General features: G+C 40.5%; 1 protein-coding gene across 1 annotated transcript in view; it reads left to right on the plus strand.

The window, feature by feature from the left end:
• The window catches only part of LOC140338275 (ninjurin-2-like), a 46,118-nt gene that overhangs the window by 8,187 nt on the left and 14,726 nt on the right, over positions 1–23,205 (plus strand). The window contains exons 2-3 of the mRNA XM_072422419.1: positions 4,066–4,218; positions 17,421–17,521. Coding sequence (XP_072278520.1) covers positions 4,066–4,218; positions 17,421–17,521 — 254 coding nt within the window. The remainder of the gene's footprint in view (positions 1–4,065; positions 4,219–17,420; positions 17,522–23,205) is intronic.

Genomic DNA, 23,205 nt, shown 5'->3' on the forward strand with positions numbered 1-23,205 from the left:
AATCTGGTGATCCAGACTTGATGATTATTATAATTTTACTATCATAAATTTAAAATGAAATTACTCCCCCCCCCCCCACTACTTCAATCCAATCTATAAGTTCTGGTCTTTAACGAATAATTTACATGGAATAGGGACAATCAAGCTACTTTATATACACACATCGGGTAAAATATACTCAAGATGAACGGTAGTGCTCATCTCGAGCAAAAGCTCACTAACGTGTACAACTGTCCCACGATGTTGTTCACCACAGTGGATTGAAGAATGGCCAATTGGCATTGACCATTTCTATGGAGGAGAGCACAGCGGGGTGCTGCATCCTCCCCCTCCCCGTTCTATTAAAAAGAATGGCAATGGGCCTGGTTTATTAGCTTAAAGCTCTCCAAGACTAGGGAATGTAGACTATTGGGTAGCACGGTGGCTCAGGGGTTAGCACTCCTTTGCAGCACTAGGTCCTAGGTTCGAATCCCAGCCAGGACACTATCTGCATGGAGTTTGCAGGGAGAGTTTGCAGGTTCTCCCTGTGTCTGCATGGGTTTCCTCCCACATCCCAAAAGGATGTAGTTAGACTAATTAGTTTCCCCCTAAATTGACCTTGGACTACATCAATGACATATGACATTAGATTGTGAGCTCCTTTGAGGGACAGTTAGTGACATGACTATGGACTTTGTACAGCGTACAAAGTGTGTAATATGATGGCGCTATATAAATACTGTATAATAATATCATGGGAGAACCTAGGTGACCTAGCAAACCTAGAATGAATCTCCTAAAAAAAATTGCTATTAGTTGGCAAATGGACCATCTCTTTTCCAGGTTTACTGGATAATATCATTTCTGGCAGTGATCCTTTGCAATCCACCAGACCTCTGTACAAGGCTTATAGATGTTGTTCCACTCATTACATGGCTTGCTCAATTCAAATGAGTGTTGCCGAGGCCACTTTTATAAGTTGTGAAATGTTTCAGACAGGAAGGAGAAAATATTTAAATAACAAACGTCTAAAAGACAGAAGCATTTGACTTAAAGATCTTTTCATATCATGAACGGATGCCATCATATATTTGAATAATAGTAATCAGCTCTGTAAAATGTACTTATTACAAGTCTTGTTCTCACATGCTTGTACAGGTTCTTGAAATATTCATCTTTTTTACTATTCTGAATACATATTTGGCTTTTTTTTCCTGGCGGAACAATTAGCGCTTGCCAAGTGAGCACAACTTTGCAAGTCTAGGTGGGAGGTCAGGGTTACTTGTTAAGTGAAGCACAGGAGAGTGACGGAGGAGCAATTAAAATATTTAGCCCTGGTGCAAAGCTGAAACAACTTTCTCTATCTTACTACTGAAATAATGTCATAGAAGCACAGAGTTTCCTCTAAGAATTTTTTGCAAATGCCAATTCCCTATTGATGTACACTATTACCTCCATCCACTGTGGCAATACATGCAGGGATTGAGCTCACTGTAGCCAAAAAAGTCAACTCTTGGGTGTTTTCTGTTTGACAGCAGAGCTAATCCTGTGCTCATAGAACATGTAGACATCATTAAATCTCAAGTGAATAATAATATTTGGTTCTGGTAAAGCAAAGCAAAAAATCGAAACATGTTTGGAGTTAGGTTTTAAAAGGAGCAGTGAGCAGTAGCCAGTGGCTTTCCATCTTTCCCACCATCATTATTTGTAAAAATTGTGCAGGAGGATTGGTGCAGTGATCAAGTCCCTGGATACCATTCCATCTTAAGACAGTGGTGTGAAAAAGAAAATGTCTCCATTCTATGGTCTTGTGGATGGGAAGTTCTGGACTAAAACTTCTCTAGCAGTGGTGAAAAATACATGTTGAGTGCTGCAATCATTGCAAGCCTGATCACAATCTGTCCTCAAAACATGTTTATCATTCATGAACCAGGATCCTGGTCCTTCAAGAACATTCCTGCTACAATCACAGTGGTTGTGTTTGCATCCCTTGATGCTCACCCCCAATGATGCCTGGTCTCTACCCAACTTTGTATAAAGTCTAAGTTGCAGTGTTTTCTTTCTGGGCACCCTTTAGATGCAAATACTGGATAAACCACTGGGGTAATTATGATTTTAGTTTTCACTAGCTGCAGCAGAGGAGTTTGGAAAAAAGCAATGTCACCATTGATGGTAGCTTCTACTAAGTAAAACTGAGAACATACAAGGAGTACAACTGTCCTATTCTAAGGCACTACCTAAGCCAAAGGAGCATCAAAACTGTGTCACATTCTAAAGCACGACCTGATCCCAAGAAGCACCAAAACCATGTCCCCCTCTAAATCACCACCTAATCCATGAAGCACCATAACAGGTCCCCATTCTAAAGCCCCATCTAAGACTAAGGAGGACCAAAACTGTGTCCTATCCTAAAGCACCACTTACGCCATATTATCACCAAAACTGTGTTCCATTCTAAAGCACCACCTAATCCAAGGGAGCACCATAATTGTGTCCTATTCTAAAGTACCACCTATAGTAAACCAAGGGAGCACCAAAACTGCTTCCCATTCTAAAGCCCCATCTAAGTCAAAGAAACACCAAAACTTTGGCCCATTCTAAAGCTCTGCCTATACCAAAAAAAGTTTTGAATATGGAATGAAATAGAATCTCCATCAGGTTTGTAATACTATCAGTGACTACGCTGTTGGGGGCCAAAAAATCAAATCAGGGTTCCTACCAGAAACCTTTGTTCTGTCATTGATCTTAAAGTACATCTATATCAAACACAGGTAGTAAAAGAACATGAGGCACATTTATATCAGATCACCATAAGTGATCCACCTTTTGCTGCATCATTTATAATCTGATCACCACTTTAAGACAACCAGATTTAAAAAATACCAATCAGTTTTTGAACAGTGGTCAACAGTGCTTCGATGGCTGCACTAAATATACACTAAAGTGGTGATCTTAATTTACTGGAATAGACTAACTGACCCCCATATATAGAATTGCCATACATCCACTTCCATTGTGGCCGCATATGTCAACTTTGAAAAATGGCAAACCCAGCAAAAGAGGTTCTTATGGTATTTACAAAAACACCACTAATCTCCACTAGAACCTATATTAGAACCTACAGAGATCACCAATATCAAAGTTGCTATATCTAAAGAAAAGTACAAAAGTGTCAAGAGTAGAAAAAGTGTTGGTAAATAGTAAGACCACCAGATCTTACTACTGGAACTGGCAACCATTAACAGAAGTGGTGACTGTGTCTGTTTTTATCCATGTCTGTGCTCCCACTGGGGAGATTTACCCAATTTGTCCTGGTGACCATTGTTACCAAAACAGAAACTCATGGGAAATCCAACATCTTGATTTGTCATTAGAGAAACTGGTAAAAACTGTAAAAATCCTGCAATGGGCATTGTTAGTTTTGAGAGACAACAAAGCTAAAAACTGGTCCCACACTTAAAATTGCCTCAGTGACTACCAAATGGGGCCTCTTTCACCCCAGACTTCATAGCAGCTGTTTGGTCTTTTAGGGTCAACAGAGCAAATAGAGATTATAAATCCTTCCAGTAAGGACAAAAAAAACAATATAACGTATTTAAACAAGTTTGTACTGCTGTACCTTTAATTTTGTTGAGCAGGATTATCTAAAAACACTCAGTGGGGTGAAAATCTAGATCCCCAGGCTCTTAAAGCATTTGTTTTTAACTTGCAGAAGGACTTAATTTGAACACCTCCTTGGTGGTTACATTTATCTCCTCCCTGAACAGACAAAAAAATATCTTACAAGTTTCTAGTGAGAACAGAACACACGGACTGGGACATAACTCGGTCTCACAAGTGGTGATGCCGCTGCGCCTTCCATAAAACAAGACGTTAAAGGTCTGTTCGGAACATCTCCCCTTCAGTCACCTGGCATTGTTCAGGGACCCTCGAGTAACTATATATCTCTGCAACTGAACACAACAGCTGGTGAAGCATTTACATGATTAACTACCTTGGGGTACAAAAGCTTCTGCTAATATATGGAATAGGCTGCAGCTTGAATTATTGACGGGCACATCGTGTAACCCACTGATATCCTTGCAGGTGATACGGAACATCAATACCTTCGCTAGAACGAAGACGTTGGCCCAGGGTTTCTTGGACATGGCACTCTTCACAGCCAATGCATCACAAATGAAACATTTGCTCCAGCAAGGGCCCGATACACCATACTACTATTTCCTTTTTACACTTCTGGTAAGTCTGTTTGATGGTTAGTTTTAAAGAACATTTGATAAAAGTTTGGAAAAATTACCAAATTTTGGTGTGTGTACTTTTTGACTTCAGGGGACTGGAAAAAAAGGTGGTGTTATGCCAAAAGGAGTTGATTTTTTTTTTCTTTTGTGTATCGCTTTTCTGCATATTGATGGAAAATGTGGGTATTGCAGGTTTTTATCTGGTCCGACAATGACCACAACCGCAAATGTAAATGCTAAGGATTAATGATCAAGTTGTAATTATTGGTTTTATTCTAATGGTGTGCACTTCACATTTTGTTTTCCACCAGATATAAATCTAGATGGAGTCACTATTGAGCCCTTACTTAGTAGAAACCATTATTGATTTTAACATATATAGATTGTCTCCACTCAAGGGGGAGCCAATGGATATTCACCAAAAAAGATCTCCACAAAGATTTGTAAGGATGTCTCCATCAGTTTCCGGCAACTCTCTTGGTATTTTGCAGACAACTATTAAACAAATCTTGCATGTGGGATCCTAGATCAATGCCCAGGGCAGCAATGTCCTACAGTATCAGTAGCTAATTGGCCAACATCCATTGAGTTGTGCAGTTGCCAGGCATCTGTGTAGTATCTTAGATTTTTACTTTCCATCTTTACTGTTTGCATTGGCTGATCAGAAAAGACGGATTGTTATTTTCAGAATTTCCTGACAATCCATCTGTCATCTCAACCTCCAGCTTTTGCACAGCTTAACAAGAAGTCTTCATAGCCCTGTGCAAAACCAAAAAAACATAGCAGGAGAACTGTTGTAACAACAAGCAATAAAAATATAAAGCATGTTTTATAGCAGAACATAAAAATATATCATCTCCTAAATAATTTTCCACCAATGATGAAGCTAGACATTTGATTGTGCCACCAAAAAAACCCTAATAAGTTGATCCTACCATCCAACTCCTGCCTATCGTCCCCCTACCGTAAATAAACACTTCAATCAGTGGTGGTGGGGGAATTTACTGTGCTTGAACGTAAAATGACACAGGTTATCAAGCGAGGGTTCTAAATCACTTACAGTTCACTCTATAATTAGACAATGGTTGATTGCCGGTTCTACACATGTACTCATAATGCAGAAACAATTAGAAAGGCTTAGTGGAAAGGCATAAGTACATTGAAATAATCTACTCATTGTTCCCCATGGGCATGATTTAGCAACTAAATATTTCTCAGAGTCTTTAGATGCGAGCCGTGCAAATAGCAAATGCGTAATGGTGTGTACTGGCTAAATAAAAACTCAAATTAGGATTAGTACTACAGCCCTAGAGAGTGTGCCAGTGACAGGTCCTCTTGGACAATACTAGGGTTGAAGATCATTTTTCATTTCGGCACATTTAGTGGGTACAATTGATGAGTGCCTCTTGTTTTTATCCTGGAATCCAACTCATTCAACATTGCCCAATTGGTATGTTTGTCTAGATCAGCCTTTCTTAAACGTTTTACCCCAGAGGAGCTCTTAAAATATTTTTTAGGTGTCGGGGAACCCCTGCTATAATCGATAATGGGAAAAGTCTATTTACTATGGTTACTGGGGGGAAAATGTCCTCTTACAAAGTGGTCAGGATGCCACCTTATAAACTTCAAAACAAGTCCATGGTTTCATTCAGTTGGCTCCGCCAAGTGGTGTTGGCCCTGGAATTATGCAGGAACCATCTTATGAGAGGTCAATTAGCCACAGCTCCAGGAACTCCTGGAAAACCCCAAAACACTAGGGTTCCAAAGATACTTGGTTGAGAATGGCTGGCCTAGATACTAGGCTTAATGTTCTAATTTGAGCTTAGTCTGAACCTGTTCAAGTGTAGTCTAAATATTCCCAGGATACAGCACTCTACAATGGAAAAAAGGAAGTGCTACAACTAAATTAGTAACCCCAGTAGGTCACCTTTATTGGCCACAGTAAGTCTGAAGTCATAGAAGTGGCTAACACATTTCGAGGGCTCATTGGTACCTTTTCATCAGAACATTTAAAGAAACAAATTAAAGTGCCAGCATATAAAAGTTTGATCCATTGGATTGCCTTTAAAAATTGCCTTAAAAATGGAATCATAAGCCTTAGGTAATGACTTGCATTCTTGCTCTTCTATCAGTAGACATGTCACAATTTTATAAATAAATGACATTAATGAAGTGGCCATTGCAGTAGCAAAAATTTTACTAGTATCTGCATATTTATAAAAAGTCAATTAGCAAGGCAGATTGCCAGATGGTGTTTCCCACAGTAATATTGGTGGGTTGCATGGACAAAAGTGGAGATCATTGGCATTCCTTTTTAACCCTCCAATCCCTCCTTTTAGGAAGGAATGTATGCAGCCACAATGGACATGAATGGATTATGTATAAAACTTCCAAATATATAGCAATCGGTTACTTTTTTGATGTAAATTCCATTTCTGACCCCCATTTTAGTGTACATACAGCATGGTAATCAAAGCATTGACCATCACCATACAAATTTGACTGCCCTTTAATAATTCTGGTGTTATGGCCATGTTTAGGCTGCATCAGAAACCGGTAGATGAAACAAGGGAGCAAAGGGCAGTAGATAGTAATTGTGTTATTGATATCTGGAGTTCAGTTTAACACTTTCTGTGTTTAGTTCCTCTAGACTATACCAGATTGGACTCAGAGGGTCCTAGGGAAGTTGCCTGCAAGGTTTTTAAAGACCTCAAATCTCCAACTGTAATGGTAAAGAAGTGAATAAAGATGGGTAAATGTGTCTGGTTAAGGGCCAACATAAAATTTGACTTGCCTTAGATGGGTAGGGGTAAGGTTTATTTTAACAGAAACTCACCCTGGTCATCCAAAGACAAAGTGTAACACATGGCAGCAGCAGAAGATCCATTCAGGCACCTAATAAAAAAATAAAATCTGATTCTGAGTCAAAACCTGCAAAAATAAATCCATCAGGGAGTTTGTGTGTGGGCAGCTTCAGGTCCTGTAACATGCTTAATTAGAGTCTGCTACAACTTTATGATTGTGGCTCTGTATGGCTTTGACGTGTTCCGCCTTTCTTGCTGTACAGTACAAGCGGAACGCAGGACCCACTTCTTGTTAAATGCTTTTTTTCATTCTTCTAAATGATCTCACTTAGAAAGACTTGCTAATTATCACAAAGCTATTAACAGATTAATTTACAGCTCATTGTTAGCACATCATCAGGAAAGTTTTTTTAGAAAAATGTACAATTTCGAAAACCTGCTTAGAAGAGTGAAGACTGTTAAAGCCACAGATAATGTGGGGATGGGGGAACCCCATAATAATACCCATGGTTAGGGGGTTTGGCATTCTCAAACAGATGTGATGGTCAGGTGTACAGATAAATAGTGTGCTTCTAACCTAGGAGGATATGTTCTTCGAACCTTGTAGTATCAGTATGGCGAAGACCTTTTTTTTCAATTATAACTGTGCTCACGTGCCCAAAGCCAGCTCCATAAAGACATGGGGCCTGATTTGTTAAAGCTCTCCAAGGCTGAAGAGGATATACTTTAATCAGCAGAGCTGTGTGATCCAACATAGCTGGAATGGATCTGACCCAGGATTAAAACCACTTGCTAGCAAATAGCACAAGGTTTTAAGAAATATATTCCATGTTTTCTGGATCACCCAGCTTCTTTTATAAAAGTGCATTCTCTCCAGCCTTGGAGAGCCCTAAAAAATAAGGTCCATGGTTTGAGGAGTTTGATGAGGAAGCACTTGAGTGCTTTAACCCCAACCCTACTGGACACCTTTGGGATGAATTGAAGTACTGATCATAAGGCAGGTTTTATCATCCAACATCAGCTTGTTCATCAAGCTCACACAGATATGATGGTCAAGTATTGCTGTTCCCAAAGCCAGTTCCATAAAGACATGGTTTGAAGAGTTCGGAGAGAGGAACTTGGGCTTTTTAACCTAAACCTTACTGAACATCAATGGGATGAATTTGATGGAACACTGGTTGTAAGTAAAGTCTTCTCATCCAACATCAGCTTCTCCATCATCCTTACAGAGATGTGATGGTCAGTTGTATTGATAGACAGTGTGTTTCTAACCTAGATAGATATGTTCTTCCAACCTCGTAGGATCTATTTGCAGAAGCCAGCTCCATAAAGTTATGGTTTGAGGAGTCTGGTGAGGAGGAACTTATGAGGATGAATTGCACTGATTGTGAGGCAGGTCTTCTCATCCGACATCAGCTTATTCATCAAGCTCACAGAGATGTGATGGTCAAGTGCCCCTGTGTTCCTGTCCTGTGCCTAAAGTCAGCTCCATAAAGACATGGTTTGAGGAATTTGGTGAAGAGAAACTCAGGTGCTCTAAGCTCAACCCTACTTGGCACCTTTGGGTTGAATTGTAACACTGATTGTAAGGAAGGTCTTCCTATCCAACATCGGCTTGTTTAAAAATACCACACAGATGTTATAGTCAGGTGTACATACAGATATTGTGCTTCTAACCTACAATTATATATTCTTCCAAACCTGTAGAATCTGTTTGGGGGAAGACCATTTTCTTTTCCACTATGACTGTGCTCTTCTGTCTAAAGCCACCTCCATAAAGAGATGGTTTGAGGAGTTTGGTCAGGAGGAATTTGATTGCTTTAACCTCAACCCTACTAGACGCCTTTGGAATTGGAACACTGATTGTGGGACAGATTTTCTCTACCAACATCAGCTTGGTAGAGATGTGATGGCCAGGTGTTCAAATAGATGGTATTCCTCAAACCTGGAACGATTTGTTTTTCCAACCATATTTGGCCCATCTGCTAAACTGGTCTGGGTAACTGTGGTGGTTCTTGTTGGCGGAGGAGGGTTTGGGGCCCTCATACAGCAGCTTTTATGTCCCTGGATAGATAGATAGATAGATAGATAGATAGATAGATAGATAGATAGATAGATAGATAGCAAGCAGTGAATTTAGGATTTTGCTTTAAAATAAAAAAAGATTTTATTATACTGGTTTACTACAAAATCAATTATGTCGGCATACTTTAGGAATCTCTGTGAAATTAAAAAGGGCACACTGGCACTGCGCTAATGTAATTAGCCATAAATAGACCTTGCGTTAATGACAGTAAATATAATAGTTACATAGTGTAATGACTTTAGATGGGACATTAAAATCTGTTACTCAATTTTGTGAAGAATTATATCATGAGACCCCTCCATTCATTTACAGTCTGCCAAACCCTTCCAGAGATAAATTGCACTTTCATTGCCATAAAACGCCCGTTATAATGGTACCAAATTGGAATTTTAAATCTTTGCCGTCATTAAACTGGAGAGCCAGCTGATGGAGTGTTTGCCTGCCCAGGAAAACAGTTTGAAGAACAATCTTTTAGAATCCGAATGCACTTCTATTGACAGGCGTAACATGTGATAATATTTACGTACATCACTTCCATTTTTTTCCTCTTAATATTGAGTTTCCTACAAATCTGAACTGTAAAACTTTACCAGGAATCCATTACCAAGAAAATAGTATATCTATGGACTTGTCGCCGGTCACTAATTATGTAAAGTAACAGGAGTCTGTTCACATTAGTGTTACAATGTAATTATAAATTTGCTTTCATGCAGGTCAATTAGATTTTTTAGGCAGAACTCGTGGCTTTTAGTTGCTACTGTTCTTAATGTGAACCTTAGGGGGGCTTTTATGGGAGCTCATTGCTAAAGTGGGATTCATCCCAAATGGCTAGTGATTGTTAATGGTACGAACCCCAACAAACAAGAGCCAATGGGAATACAGCCCATAATGTACATAGTAATCTCTGGAAATTGGGTACTAATGGGTATAGCAGATTGTTGACATTCATTAGGCAATTCACACTATTATCTTTTAAGTAGAAGTGGATCCTGGGAATTGTAGAGTTCCATTTACATTGGTAGTGGTTTGCCACTTATTGCACCACCATGAAATTTTTGATGTTTGTTTTTAAATACCAAAAGCATCATACAAGGGCTGAAATATGTTAAATGATCAAATTACATTTTAACAATCATTATTGGTTTGTAAAGTACCATCATCTTCAATGGTGCCATCATCTTGCCATAATGGTAATATCCTACCCATGGTCTTCATATACTGAATATTGGCATTGTAGGCATTAACCACATACCAAAGCTGTAATGGATCTGCATTTGTCAACTAATAGCAAATGATTTTTATTAAATCAATTCCAGGTTTGCACCCATATTCTTCCATGGTAGACTATCTTCCCCAGTCGTGGAAAGCTTTGCTAAATCAGAACCATTGGGCCTGGTTTACTAAAGCTCTCCAAGGCTGGGGAAGAAACACTTTTATCAGTGAACCAGGGGGATCCTGCAAACCTGAAATGGATCTAGTCCAGGATTGTGGTGCCTACATAGTTCCAACACCACTTGGCAGAGCCATCCGTATGAAACCAAGGACTTTTTTAGCTGTCTGTAAGGGTGGCATTCTGACCAATAATGTATGTGGGCATTGTTCCCAATGGCAAATAGCATTTTACTAATAAATATAGCAGGGTTCCCTGACACCAGAAAATTAATTTATGGGTTCCTCAGGGGTAGGTTAAGAGAAGGCTGCCTATTGTTTCATGTGTGACAATTAGCCCCTAATGTCACCGTGTTGACTGTGTCCTTGTACCGTCACTCTTTTTCCAGTGAATCCATCTTGCCACCCTGTTGCTCATGTACTTTTAATTACTCCTGCAACCCATCTTACCCTTATATTGCCCATGCCCCTAATATCCCGTTTTCTATGACAAAGCCATCTTGTCCTTGTGTTGCCCAAAACTCCACCATCATTTGATCTGCCCTTCCAGGACAAAGACAAATCTCTCTAACACTGTGGTTTCCTTATTCCGTAAGTGCATATAATATTTGATTTTCCTCTGTCAAACTTAATATGTACTGTAGCTGCTAATAGCAGATGGCAACCCATCCCCCGATCATGGTTTATTGCGCTACAGTATCATTTGTTTTTTTTATTTTTTTTCTCTTGTGCTATTTAGTCTTTAAGCCACACGCATTTGGAACCGCGCTGCCACTTTGATTTAGTGCACTCGACTAATTTGCTTGTCTATACATGTTTCATCTAAAGGAAGGAAAACAGGCATGTTGAAGGAGATTCTATATATGTACTTTACATAAAAATTAATGCCTTGTCTTGCAGCTGCATCTGGCTGTGATCTGACCGTCCTTTCTTGTCACAATATTCAGCGCATTCCTGGCAGCTAGCGGAAAAAAACGTTAATTTGATATGAAAACCTACAAATAAAATAACACTCTGTGGACTGAAATAATAGTAATAAAACTAGATCTGCGATCCTCTGAAAAGGGGACCTCCGGTCAGAGTCCCAACATGGCCATGCAGCCAATGCCCTGTTGAACTTTCAAAACTTTCTGGTTCAAGCATTTGATCCATGTTGGTTGGTCTCTTCTCTGTTCTTGAAATAATTCAACTTATATACTATAATTCTACTGCTGGTACTGTTCATCATGCCATTGCACGAGGAAAAACTCAGCCCCCATTCAGTCTTTGTGAATTTTGAGACCAGAAGCAGCACCAAATGGTACAGCCCTACCGCGTTGTATATAGTTGCTGGCCCTTTGGTTCTCTGTATTTCCCTATTGAGCAGTAAAGCTGCCTATCAAACCTAATCACCAGTTGGGTGGCACCACGTAGCATTCCATTGCACAAGGAAAAACCCAGATGCTAGCCAGTCTTTCTAAACCTTCAGGTCAGAAATTTGGTGAGTAGGAGGCATTCTCTTTAGTTCCCTTTTGGCCAGTAAAGCTACCTATTAAATTTAATGGCCAGTAGGGTGGCACCGATAAGCATACCATTGCACAAGGAAAAACTGTGCTCTCATTTAGTCTTACTAAATGTTGCAACAGTCAGAAGTTGCAACAAATGGTATGACCCTACCACCTTGCATGTACTTGATGGCTAGTTGGTGAGAAGGTGGCATTCTCCTTATTTCCCTGTTGGCCAGTAATATTGCCTATTAAACTTAGTGGCCAGTTGGGTGGTACCACTCAGCATACCATTGCAGGAAAACCACAACTACTAGTCAGTCATTGAGATCAGAAGCTGTAACAATTGGCATGGCCCTATCATGTTGGATGTAATTGCTGGCTCTTCTGGTGGCATTCTCTAAATTTCCTATTGGTCAGTGAAGGTGCCTACCAAAATCAGTGGCCAGTAAGGTGGCACTGCTCAGCATACTACTGCACAATTCATTCATTCAAAACATTCTGCTCCTATTCAGTTTTACTAAACATTGCTAGCTAGAATGTTGCAAGAACAAGTTGCAACAAATAGTATGACCCTACCACTTTGCATGTACCTGATGGCCATTTGGTACATAGGTAAAATTCTCTGTTGTTCCTTTTTGGACAGTAAGGCTGTCTATTTTAGTGGACAGTAGGATGTCACCACTAAGTTGTGTAAAAAACCAAAAGTAAAAACTCAGCTCCCATTTAGTCTTCATAAACTTTGAGGCCAAAATCTGCAGCAAATGGTATGGTTCTAGCACTTTGCAGGCCATTTGGTTGAGTAGGTGGCATTTTCTGTTGTTCTTCTTTGGCCATTTAGACTACTCTTTGGCCAAGAGTACTGAACTCTGAAATCTGTGCACCACCAGTACCAGACATCTCAGACTGCATAGGGCACAGGGGTGCCTGGGCACTCCCATTTACCAGAAAGTGCACTGATATTTTTCAGGAGGTATTCAAGACATACAGTGAGCAGACACAGCACAACAACACATCTCTAGATGTTCCTAACAGTTCTGGTCCAATTTAAAAGCAAGACAAATCTTTGTTTTCAGTTTTGCCTCATGCAAGGAATACCGCCATATGAAACAGGGTGTCATTCATTCTGCAAGGCACTTCAATATATATTATGAGTGTTGTAGCATGCTGCACTGCCATAAAAGCTGCATGCATCATTTTTAGCTCTAATTTTCAGGAGGTATTCAAGACTAAAAAGAAATGCACACAGGGTACAAAAAAAACATTTCTTGATGCTCCATAGAACAGTGCTGCATCAATTTAAAGGAAAGACATAGCTTTGGATTCAGTTCTGGACCATGTACCAGTGGTCTGGGAGAAAATTTTGGTGGTCCGTGGCTCTGTCTTCCCCACCCCGGAATTTAGCAAGCAGGTCTGAGCCTGCGATGGTTCTGTCCATATGGGGGACATCACTTTGAGGGAAGTTTCTGCCCCTTTGAGTGACACACGGCTCTCCGCACATGCGCGTTCCAAGTTTGGTGAATTTAGTGGTCCATGATTTTGGAAAGGTGGACAACCACTGATGTAGGAGATACATTCATAGGAACCAAGGTTTCAGTTCATCCTGCATGGCACTCCAATGGACATTCAAAGTGTGGAGCATCGGCCAGGCTATTGAAGTCTTTGCAGAATCGTAAATCTATAGCTGTGAAATACAGGTAATAAAATATATTTTTGCTTTGTACCCCCCATTTACTATCAAAATATCTGTATTTCTTGGGAAATTCAAGCGAAGAGAAATTAGGCAGCAATTAAAAACTTTTGGAGCTTTTAACCCTTCTATAGCCAATCCAATCCCCAAAAAAACACAACATAATGAGCAATAGTAAACCGTCCACGCTGATCTATTCAGTGTGATGTCTGCGTTTCATAAATAATCATGTGTTTTGTTCACAGAAAAGGTATTGTGTGATTTAATTATGCCTCTCCAAGGTTGCTGAGACTGAGGTGTTCCTTCATAAAACTCAGCTGAATAATTAAGGATGATTGACAAGTGCCAATCACATAATACAATATGTTCCGTAATAACCATGAGCTTGGAAACAATAGAGGGATAAAAAAGCAGAACCACACAAAAAAAACCTCACATTTCCACGATAAATAAACCGTAGGGAAATCTTTAACTCTGTCTGCCTCTTTTTTTCCATTGCACAGTTAGGAAGGGAGTCTAATGGTCCACATCACATTTCGGTCTTGTACAACTTCAAAGCGTGCCGGCAGCACAAGGATTTTTTGTGTACGTTCAGGTACACGCCACTGTGCTCATGGATACACAAAGACTGTATGATGTTTGGAAAAAAATAAATAAACTTTACAGATCAATAGTTTTCTGCAGAATAATTTGAGTTGGAAATGTTTTAGGTGCACAAAGTTTCAGGCATTGCATTCTGAGGGAGATCATTTCATTATAATTATGGAGTTATTACTGAAGAAATGGTGGAGGTTTTATTGAGATAATTATTTACGTTGGGTTTAGGGTTATCGGGTTTGGGTGAGTTTGCAGCTTAATCTTCCTATATTTTGTTTTCCCTGGCTGTTCTTTTCCCACTTTCAAAATGCTAATGAATTTATAAGGGATAGGTGCATTGCAGTGATATGCAATGTGCACTTATTCTTCATGTTGGCCTAACCCACCCATGCCCTCCAGCTTACTTCCGCCCACACCTGCACAGTAGAGCCCCATTGACTTCGTCCTCCCTGGGAAACAACCCATCAAAACCTATAGGGATCTACAGTACTGTGTAGGAGAGAAGACTTGTCTTGACTTGACTTGTCAAGAGAATAGAAACACATTCAGGGTCATCAACCAAATTGTAATTAGATGGCAAATTTAAAGGGGGAAGTTGCTTTAGGGAAGGCATTATAATGCAAGACCGAAATTGCACTTTTCAAGCATTTTCAAAGCATTGCAATAAAACTTTTTCATTGTCCATGCATACCTTATTATAGACCCAGTAATGCCATCAATGATGCTTTCTAAGCCCTGCAGGTAGTTGATGACTAGTTGGAAGAACCAGTGGGGTGGTGTACATAGCTCCTAGAAAACACCTTGCCCCAGGGTTCTTATCAAGATCCAAATATCCTAAAGCAAGCAGTGGACTGGCTCTTGAGGGAGCAAATATCAAATGCCTTGATGGGTGGATGTCGGTCTGGAGGAATGGACATTCCTTGGTAGGCTGAATTTGCATGCAGGGCACTCTAGGTAACTCCTACACATTACATGGAGCCACCATGATTTAAATGGAATCCAATGAATCAAAGGAGTGGTCCTGGCTGTGGACGATGTGGCTAGATGATGCAGGACCACCTCCAGCCAGAGGCAGCTTCCAATGTGCATTGTGGGAAGCCTAAAATTTGTATTGAAATCAGAGTAAGCAATTTCAGTCCAGTAGAAGAACTGGTACAATGTGGAAAGATGGAATGGAAGGCTGGAGGGCAAATTTAGTGAAGGGGAGACCATAGAGGAGATATAATGAAGGTGAGGACACAGGGGAGCTTTAATGAAGGGGAGGCTAGGGGGTATATTTGAGGAAGGGGACGCCGGAGGGTAGATTTGAAGAAGAGTAGGCCAGAGGACAGATTTATTGAAAGGGAGGCAACAGGGCAAATTTAATGAAGGGGAGGTTGCAGGGCAGTCTGAATGAAGGAAAAGCTGGAGGGAAAATTTATTGTATATACAAGCCCAAAAACCAGTGGTAGAGACAGGCTGAAAACTCTTTTGAGTTGTTCTCCTATCCAAGCCTTTGTCAGGGAGATTTTTCTTTATTTAGCAGCCCCAGTGACACTGGTTTCACCCAGCATATGAAAAAAGCTCTCCAATAGCATCATCAGACAGAAATACGAATTCTGCAAATCCGGTCACCTTTTTATTTTTGCCTGTACCCTTGTTCAAGACATTCCCCCAATTTCATATATGATAAAATTGCATTAAAGTGGCTTTTAGGTTTTCAGTGGCCTGTAAATTGCCTGTGACAGTTAGTGAAGCCTCTTGGAAGTATATACCTTCAGAAAGTATGCACACTTACAGCAGAATATGACACCCCCAATTAATCCAAAAGGAGGTCAGACATGCTTGAAGGTAATTTTCCCAACCAGTTATAAAGTTTCGTCTAACTTCCATGGAGCTGAACCTAGACTGTCACTAAAATATAATGAATCCTTCGATGGCGGAGAATACAATACACTGTGCAGCTGACCTCAGTCCGAAAGGCCTGAAATAGTGCAGATAACTTAAGTTTTATTAAGCATTCCACTGCATTAAAATAGGCGCTGTTAGACACATTTGTCTGACCGTTTCTCCTGAGATCCCTTTAGCATCTAGCAAGTAAAAAGTACTTAAATTTGGGAAAAAGGAAATATGAAACATTAGTGAACTTTGACAACTTATTTGGGTAATTTTACGTATGCTGGAGGCTGTAAGGGGTACTTTATTAAAAGTGTGTGAAAATATCTCATGTGATAGTATTTAGGATAAAGGTATATTGGATTCCAAAAAAATCCCCAAGCCTGTTAAGGCGGTTTTATGGTTTGGGGTGCAGTGTTGTGTTTGGAGGTGTCTCTGGGGGCAGTGTTATGATCTGAAGTGCCTGTGGGGGCAGTGTTGTGTTTGGAGGTGTCTCCGGGTGCAGTGTAATAATATGAGGTGCCTGTGGGGGCAGTGTTTTTGTCTGGAGTTAAAAATCCTCAAGCCTGTTAAGGCAGTTTTATGGTTTGGGGTGCAGTGTTGTGTTTGGAGGTGTCTCTGGGGGCAGTGTTATAATCTGGAGTGTCTGTAGGGGCAGTGTAATATTCTGGAATCCCTGTGGGGGCAGTGTTATGAAATGGGGTGACTGTAGGGGCGGTTTTATTATTTAGGGTGCCTGTGGGGGCAGCGTTATGGTCTGGAGTTTCTGTGGGGGCAGTCCTGTGATCCTGGGTACTTGTGGAGGCAATGTTATGATCTGGGGTGCCTGTGGGTGTAGTATTATGATCTGGGGTAGCTTCATTTGGTGAGGTCTTGGTTCAGCAATAAAATGTGCCAAAAAAAGAGGTTGGTTGTTCTCTGGAATGACCAGGTTTTTCCACCAATGGATGTATCTTCCAAACTGTCAATGACAGGATCCATTGGGCTCAGATTGTGACAGTGGTTCAAGGAGCATGAGCCATCATTTTCACCTATGGATTGGCCACCACGGAGTCCAGACCTGAACCCCATTAAAAATCTTTAGGATGTGTTAGAGAAGACTTTACACAGCAATTGGACTTTCCTATCATCATTACAAGATTAATAATCTAATTCTTCCCCAATTTATTCAAAATGTAAAAAATAAATTGGGTGGACACACACTTTGCCACTAGCGAAAAGAGACACTAAAGACATATATTAAAAAAAAAAAGTAACGTTCTATTTGTGTTGTTGCAGTGTATCTCCGTCATCCTTCAGCTGATCGTGGCCGCTCTACTGATTTACAAAGGTTCCAAGAACATCGAATGTGACGATCCAGAAAGAAGGCTCAGTGACAGGTACTCAAACCCAAGGTTGTCGCTGCATTTAAAGTTGATTTCTTGTACACAATCTTGTGAATTTTTACATTTCATCCACTAACTTGAAGATTTTTTTTGATGAGCGAAAATTGGTTTAGCAGAGAAAATTCACATATTTATTCCACATTAATTACCACTTTTTTTTTTTTTACTAATAATACATTACCAGACCGGAACGATGATCGCTAATTACCGCTTAACAAGTCTTGTGGAGTTGATGTAATAAAAAGGAATGGCTGAGATAAATTGTTATTTAGTTGCAAATGGATTTCACCAAAAAAATGAAAAGGAAAGAAAGGTGAGGACCGGGTATCTGCGTAATTCGTTTTATGCCACCATTGTGTGTTTGCCATTGTGAGATCAACAGGAGGCGTCTCAGCTCAGACTGTGAAAAACACTTCAAGTGCGTGTAGACGCAATAGACGATGGAGCTTGTGTTCCAGATTCTGAGCCCAAATTATTCAACTTTGTATAGATTAAAGAAACTTCTAGAAGTATTATCAAACTTAAAATGCAGCATTCATAAGAGTCATATTGGTGTCCTTGTGGTGACCAAAATGGTCTAGAGCAGTGGCGACAGTAGGGTTGGTGTCACCCAGTGCTATATGGGCCATTTCAGACCCATGGCAAGCTGCAGCAGATTTCAGCACATGGTTTGCTGTGCATCCAGTAATTGTCAGCCATGCAGTTTGATATGATGGGCCTGATTTCCCCAATGAGCTTCAGGGTCAATCAGCCACAGCGCAGGGTTCCCTGGCATTGTCTGGTGGAACCTTGGTTGGGAATAGTGACACATAATTCTGAATTAACAAAGTTCTCCAAGACTGGAAAAGATACATTATCATTGAAAAACCTGGGCAATCCAAAAACCTGGAATGGATTTGTTATAAATAATTTACTATTAGCCGGCAAATGTTTTCAATCCTGGACCGGATCCATTCTAGGTTTACTGGATCACCCAGGTTCTCCTGTGATAGCCCATCTACCATAGTCTTGGAGAGATTTAGTATATCAGACCCAATGAAAGGGCCCCAACTTTTGATGTCTACAAGGCAGATCTGGTAACCCTATTAGTCATTGGTGGTGGGTGGGGGAGACTGCATTCCACCTGAAATCCCACTCCCACTTCCACTGTGCTCAACAGGTGGTGGACCCTTCCTAGGAGGTGGTGGGCCAATAGGCAACAAGGCATTCATTTTGGTGTCCACGGCACTTGTTTCAATGGCTGCAGGCCCTTGTAGGTGTTTATGCTTTCATGTCTTATGTCCATCAGCTGTCTCTTATCCACATTATTTAGGCTTAAATGGCCTAAAAAAATCATGACCATATACCAGAATTTGGAAACCCACTTTTCTTATTAGACTCAACAAAAAAACAAACCCAACTCTGATAATGCACTGATGCTTCCCCTGTCTGATCTGTGTTGTCCATTACTACAATTTCGGGTGAAGAAGAGTCAAAGGTAAATAAAAATGAGCTGGTTTTAGGATCCGGCAAACTGGTCAATTGCCCTGCCCCTCTCTTTCTCCAAGTCCCTAACTTTCAGAATGATGGGGGTGCAGGGAGTTGGAATGCATTTAGGGACCCAGCTTTATTTTTTGCACGTTTGTGGAATGAAATTGTCCAGCTCATTCAAGTCAACCTAACTAGGGAATATGTAGGAGATGCTTGAAACACTGCACCAGATGGAAAAAAGCAGCATCCAAACAAAGAACAGTTTTCAGATGGTGTAGCTCTTTACAAGGGTAGCCTCGATGCCTCCCCTCGAGGACTAACCCCATACCCCTCAGGGGCCGATATCAGCCATACACAGGGGCCGATATCAGCCATACACAGACTCCATCACGCCCTAAACAAAAAATGCTTATTTAACTTCTTGATTTTACCAAAAACAGAGAATACCCATACCATAGTGGGGTTCCTCCCCACTCTCCAGCACCGCAAAGCCACTTCCTTCCAGAAACCCAACCACCAATAATTACAGTTCCAACCCCCTCACACCATAACCCATATCCAGGGAGTTCGGGAAACTTTCTTCCTACCGACATCTGACCATGCACCAACCTCTACCTTGGCCTTCCTGACCTATCCTTAACCCCACCCATTCCTGCTTACTATCCCATAACTTTAAACTCCCTCCCTCTTTTCCCGCCTATTATCTGCTTTTTCTGTATCTAGGTCTTTCTTTAGGTCAATGCAGGATATGCATAAATGGCTGTAATTTGAAACCGGTCATTATTAAACTGCAAAATGTCTTCCAGACCAATTATGGATGATATTTGATTTTTTTTTTTTCATATTCCTTTAAGAACATTTATTTCGGCACAAATAACCGTATCCCATCCAGAAGTGGGCGTGGCAAAGCTTTACTCTCCTTCCATTTCAGGTGTCATGTGATCTCCGGTGGCCTCCACTAGGTGGCTTGTCACGTTCCACCCCAGTAGGGGGTTAATAAGAGCCCAGACTGACAGCTCGCCTTCTCTCTCCTCACTCCCCTGTGGTTTAGCAACAAGAGAGTGAAATTAGACAATGCAATTATATCGCTTTTTTCCATGTAATTCTTGGTAAGCGAAATTATTTTTCCCTTCACGTTGCCATATGTTTTCACCGAGATCATCTTGATAATTATAAGATTCTTTTTATTTTTTTTTTTTTACAAGCTTCTGTTAAAGAGAAAACTTTCATCTGTTCTCAATCAGTATTCGAGTTGTTATTGGAAAGTTTGCGTGAAAGTAATTTTCTCTTCGCTTGCTGAGCCGTTATTTATATGATCATCGATCATAGGGAGAGAGGCGGATAACGCCCCCGGTCACTGGCTGTATATCAGACAGTGCAATGAATGTCCTGGCTGAACGCTGCGAGAGAATCAATGGCAAGATAAGCCACCTGGAGAGTGTATTGTTTTCAGTGAACGTTCCCTGAGAAAACTCTCTATTTAGGTAAGAATTGAGAGATTTAATGTTATAGATATTATAACCACAAAGACTCATTTTTTTGGATTTGTTTTTGTTGTTTAGCAATTACTATTGGAAATGAGAGGAGAAAAGTTTTAGGCCTTAATAATGCATTCCTTCCTCCTGTTATGTGTTCAATAAGTTCCCATAAATTCCTTTTATCCGTTGCAAAACCTCAGATCCTTAATGCCTGTGGCTACAACTCATGCTCCATTTCGAATGACTTTTGTAGCCACCCAATTAGGCTATAGAGAGCTGAGACTTCAAGCATGACCTTGCCTATCCATGATATACAATGCAAGGAATCATGGGATATGGAGTTTCTTATAGAATGCTAAAATTGCAGCCTCTCTGCTGCCCTCTAATGAATAGCCAGAGATAGTGAAAACCACCAGCAACCTCTGCATTAACCAACAGTGGTATTGGTATAAGAAAGGGACAATCTAGACCTGACAAACTAAAGCAACCCCAGATCAGAACACTGCCCCCACAGGTACCCCAGATAATTACACTGCTCTACAGGCACTTCCAGTTCATAACACTGCCCCCTCAGGCACCCCAGAGCATAACACAGCCTCCACAGGCAGCCCACATTATAACACTGCCCCCACAGGCAGCTCAGATCATAACACTTTTGCCTGCAAGCCCCCCCAGGTCATATAAATGCCCCTACAGGCACTCTACATCATAATATAAAATCCTTTTTTAGCCCATAAATGACTTATAATTGCACAAAATAAGTTGCTAAAGTTATCCAACGTTTGGTATTTTCTTTTTACCTAATTTTAGCTACAGCTGGCTGTATTTGGTAGAGATGTTTGTTCTCTCAATGTTCGGGATTTACAATGAAATTTCTGCATCTCCCCCCAATTACTCCTAAACATTGCCGCACAGCCGATGTCTAATTGCACCTTTTCTGACCTGGAATCGCAATAACTTGTTAGCTTTCTCCGGTCAACAGGATACGGCAACGCCACAATTACCTATATATAGAAATCCTAATTACAGTCTGGTACCGAGCTCATTAACCAATTACCAGCGCCAGCAGCCAATTAAACCATCAATCAAGAAGTCATGTGTGACAAGTCTAACAAGCTGACGGATAACTATATACCATCCGGAGAAGCTGCCGGGACCACATTGCAGTGACACATACATTTGTTTCTGTTAACAAAGGGACTGATACAGACAAATTAAAGGAAAAACACTATTAAAAGAAAATTTTAATTATAAAAATAAAATTTTTTTTTACTGAAAATGATTATCGGGGACAAGACCTGCCTGTCATGTTTGTCCTGTTAATTATGCTGCATTTGGCCTCTACTTCCCTTTCTCTGCAGATTTATCACACCTTAAAAGTAATAGAAAGTATCTTAACCCTTACTAAGCCTTAATAACTAATACAGTTGAGGCATGTTCCCACAAATCTCCAACTCAGGGGCTTTGCAATCAAGTTGTTAGCTGTATGTTCATAAAAAAAAATCCAAAAATATCTATCTCAGTATTTTACTAAAAATTTTGAATTGACGCATTGCTCAACGTTTATACTTTTCATGATTTCAGCACGCGGGGAAACACAATGGCATCAAACAGTGACTGACAACTAACTAACTGGAAGAGAGTGCCGGCTTTTGTCCTGCGTGTTTGGAGAAGTTTTTACATTCATGGCAAGAGATCAGAATCATCTCAGTGCTTTGTGATAAAGATAGAAACACTCCTTATTTTATGGACAGATCTTCCATGTCTTTGATCTTGGAGACCAAAGCTGGAGGCAAGGATGCAAGATTGCTCTCTATTGTCTAACAGGTATTATACTTGGGAGCAATGAGTTCAAAACATCATAGTGTGCCCATATGGAGTGTGGGCATAGGGCACTAGTAGCCACACCAGGGTGAAAAGTAGAGTTAAATCCCATGGGTTTGCTTAAAGGAAAAATTTAGCAACTCTTCTTGGCATTAGTCAATTTTAGAATGCTATACTACCTGACAGCTTCTAAGATACCTTCTGACCACTCTTTGCTTTGGAAAGGGGGACTATAGGAAGCTTTAATACATCCCATTGGCTGACATTTTAATATTTGGTATTTGCCGAAAAAGAAAAGATCCCTGACAATATCTTCTATCTCTTGGATGAGATCTCCATCACCAATATTTTATACAAATGATAATGAAACAGAGATTGAAACCATAAAAATGGTAGTGGACTACCAAAAAGGACAATGTCAGGGGATCTCTCCAAAGATGAAGATTTATTAGGAAGCCATGACGTTATTCATCCAGCCGAGCCCCCCTATACCTATAATCTAACAATTGGCTGGATTCACCCTTTAAATAGCAATGATTCACGTTTCGCCTTTTTTTTTTATTGCAGCAATATCAAGCAAACGCTCCTAGGCTGTTCTGATAGCGCAGTGCCAGTTAAATAGCATTTGGTTCTGTGCTAAAGAGCTTCTGATGGATCTGCCCTGACAATTTCTTAGTAATTGTTTATTTATTCATTAACTTATGCTGTGGCGTTTTGGCAAAGTACAGTGGAACTGAAAGGCCTCTCTAGCCATCAAAAAGCGAGCGCCTGGACAGATGGCATGCTAGATTTGCAAAGAACGGCGAGTAATTAAAGGGAGATTCATCGCAGAAAGATAATCGCGTTTAGTATGATACAGGACCTGTACAATGGCTGCTCCTCGCCGATGCGCCCTGCGGATTTTAT

This window comes from Pyxicephalus adspersus, chromosome 9 (genome assembly GCF_032062135.1).
Source record: "Pyxicephalus adspersus chromosome 9, UCB_Pads_2.0, whole genome shotgun sequence".
NCBI classification, from domain to species: domain Eukaryota; kingdom Metazoa; phylum Chordata; class Amphibia; order Anura; family Pyxicephalidae; genus Pyxicephalus; species Pyxicephalus adspersus.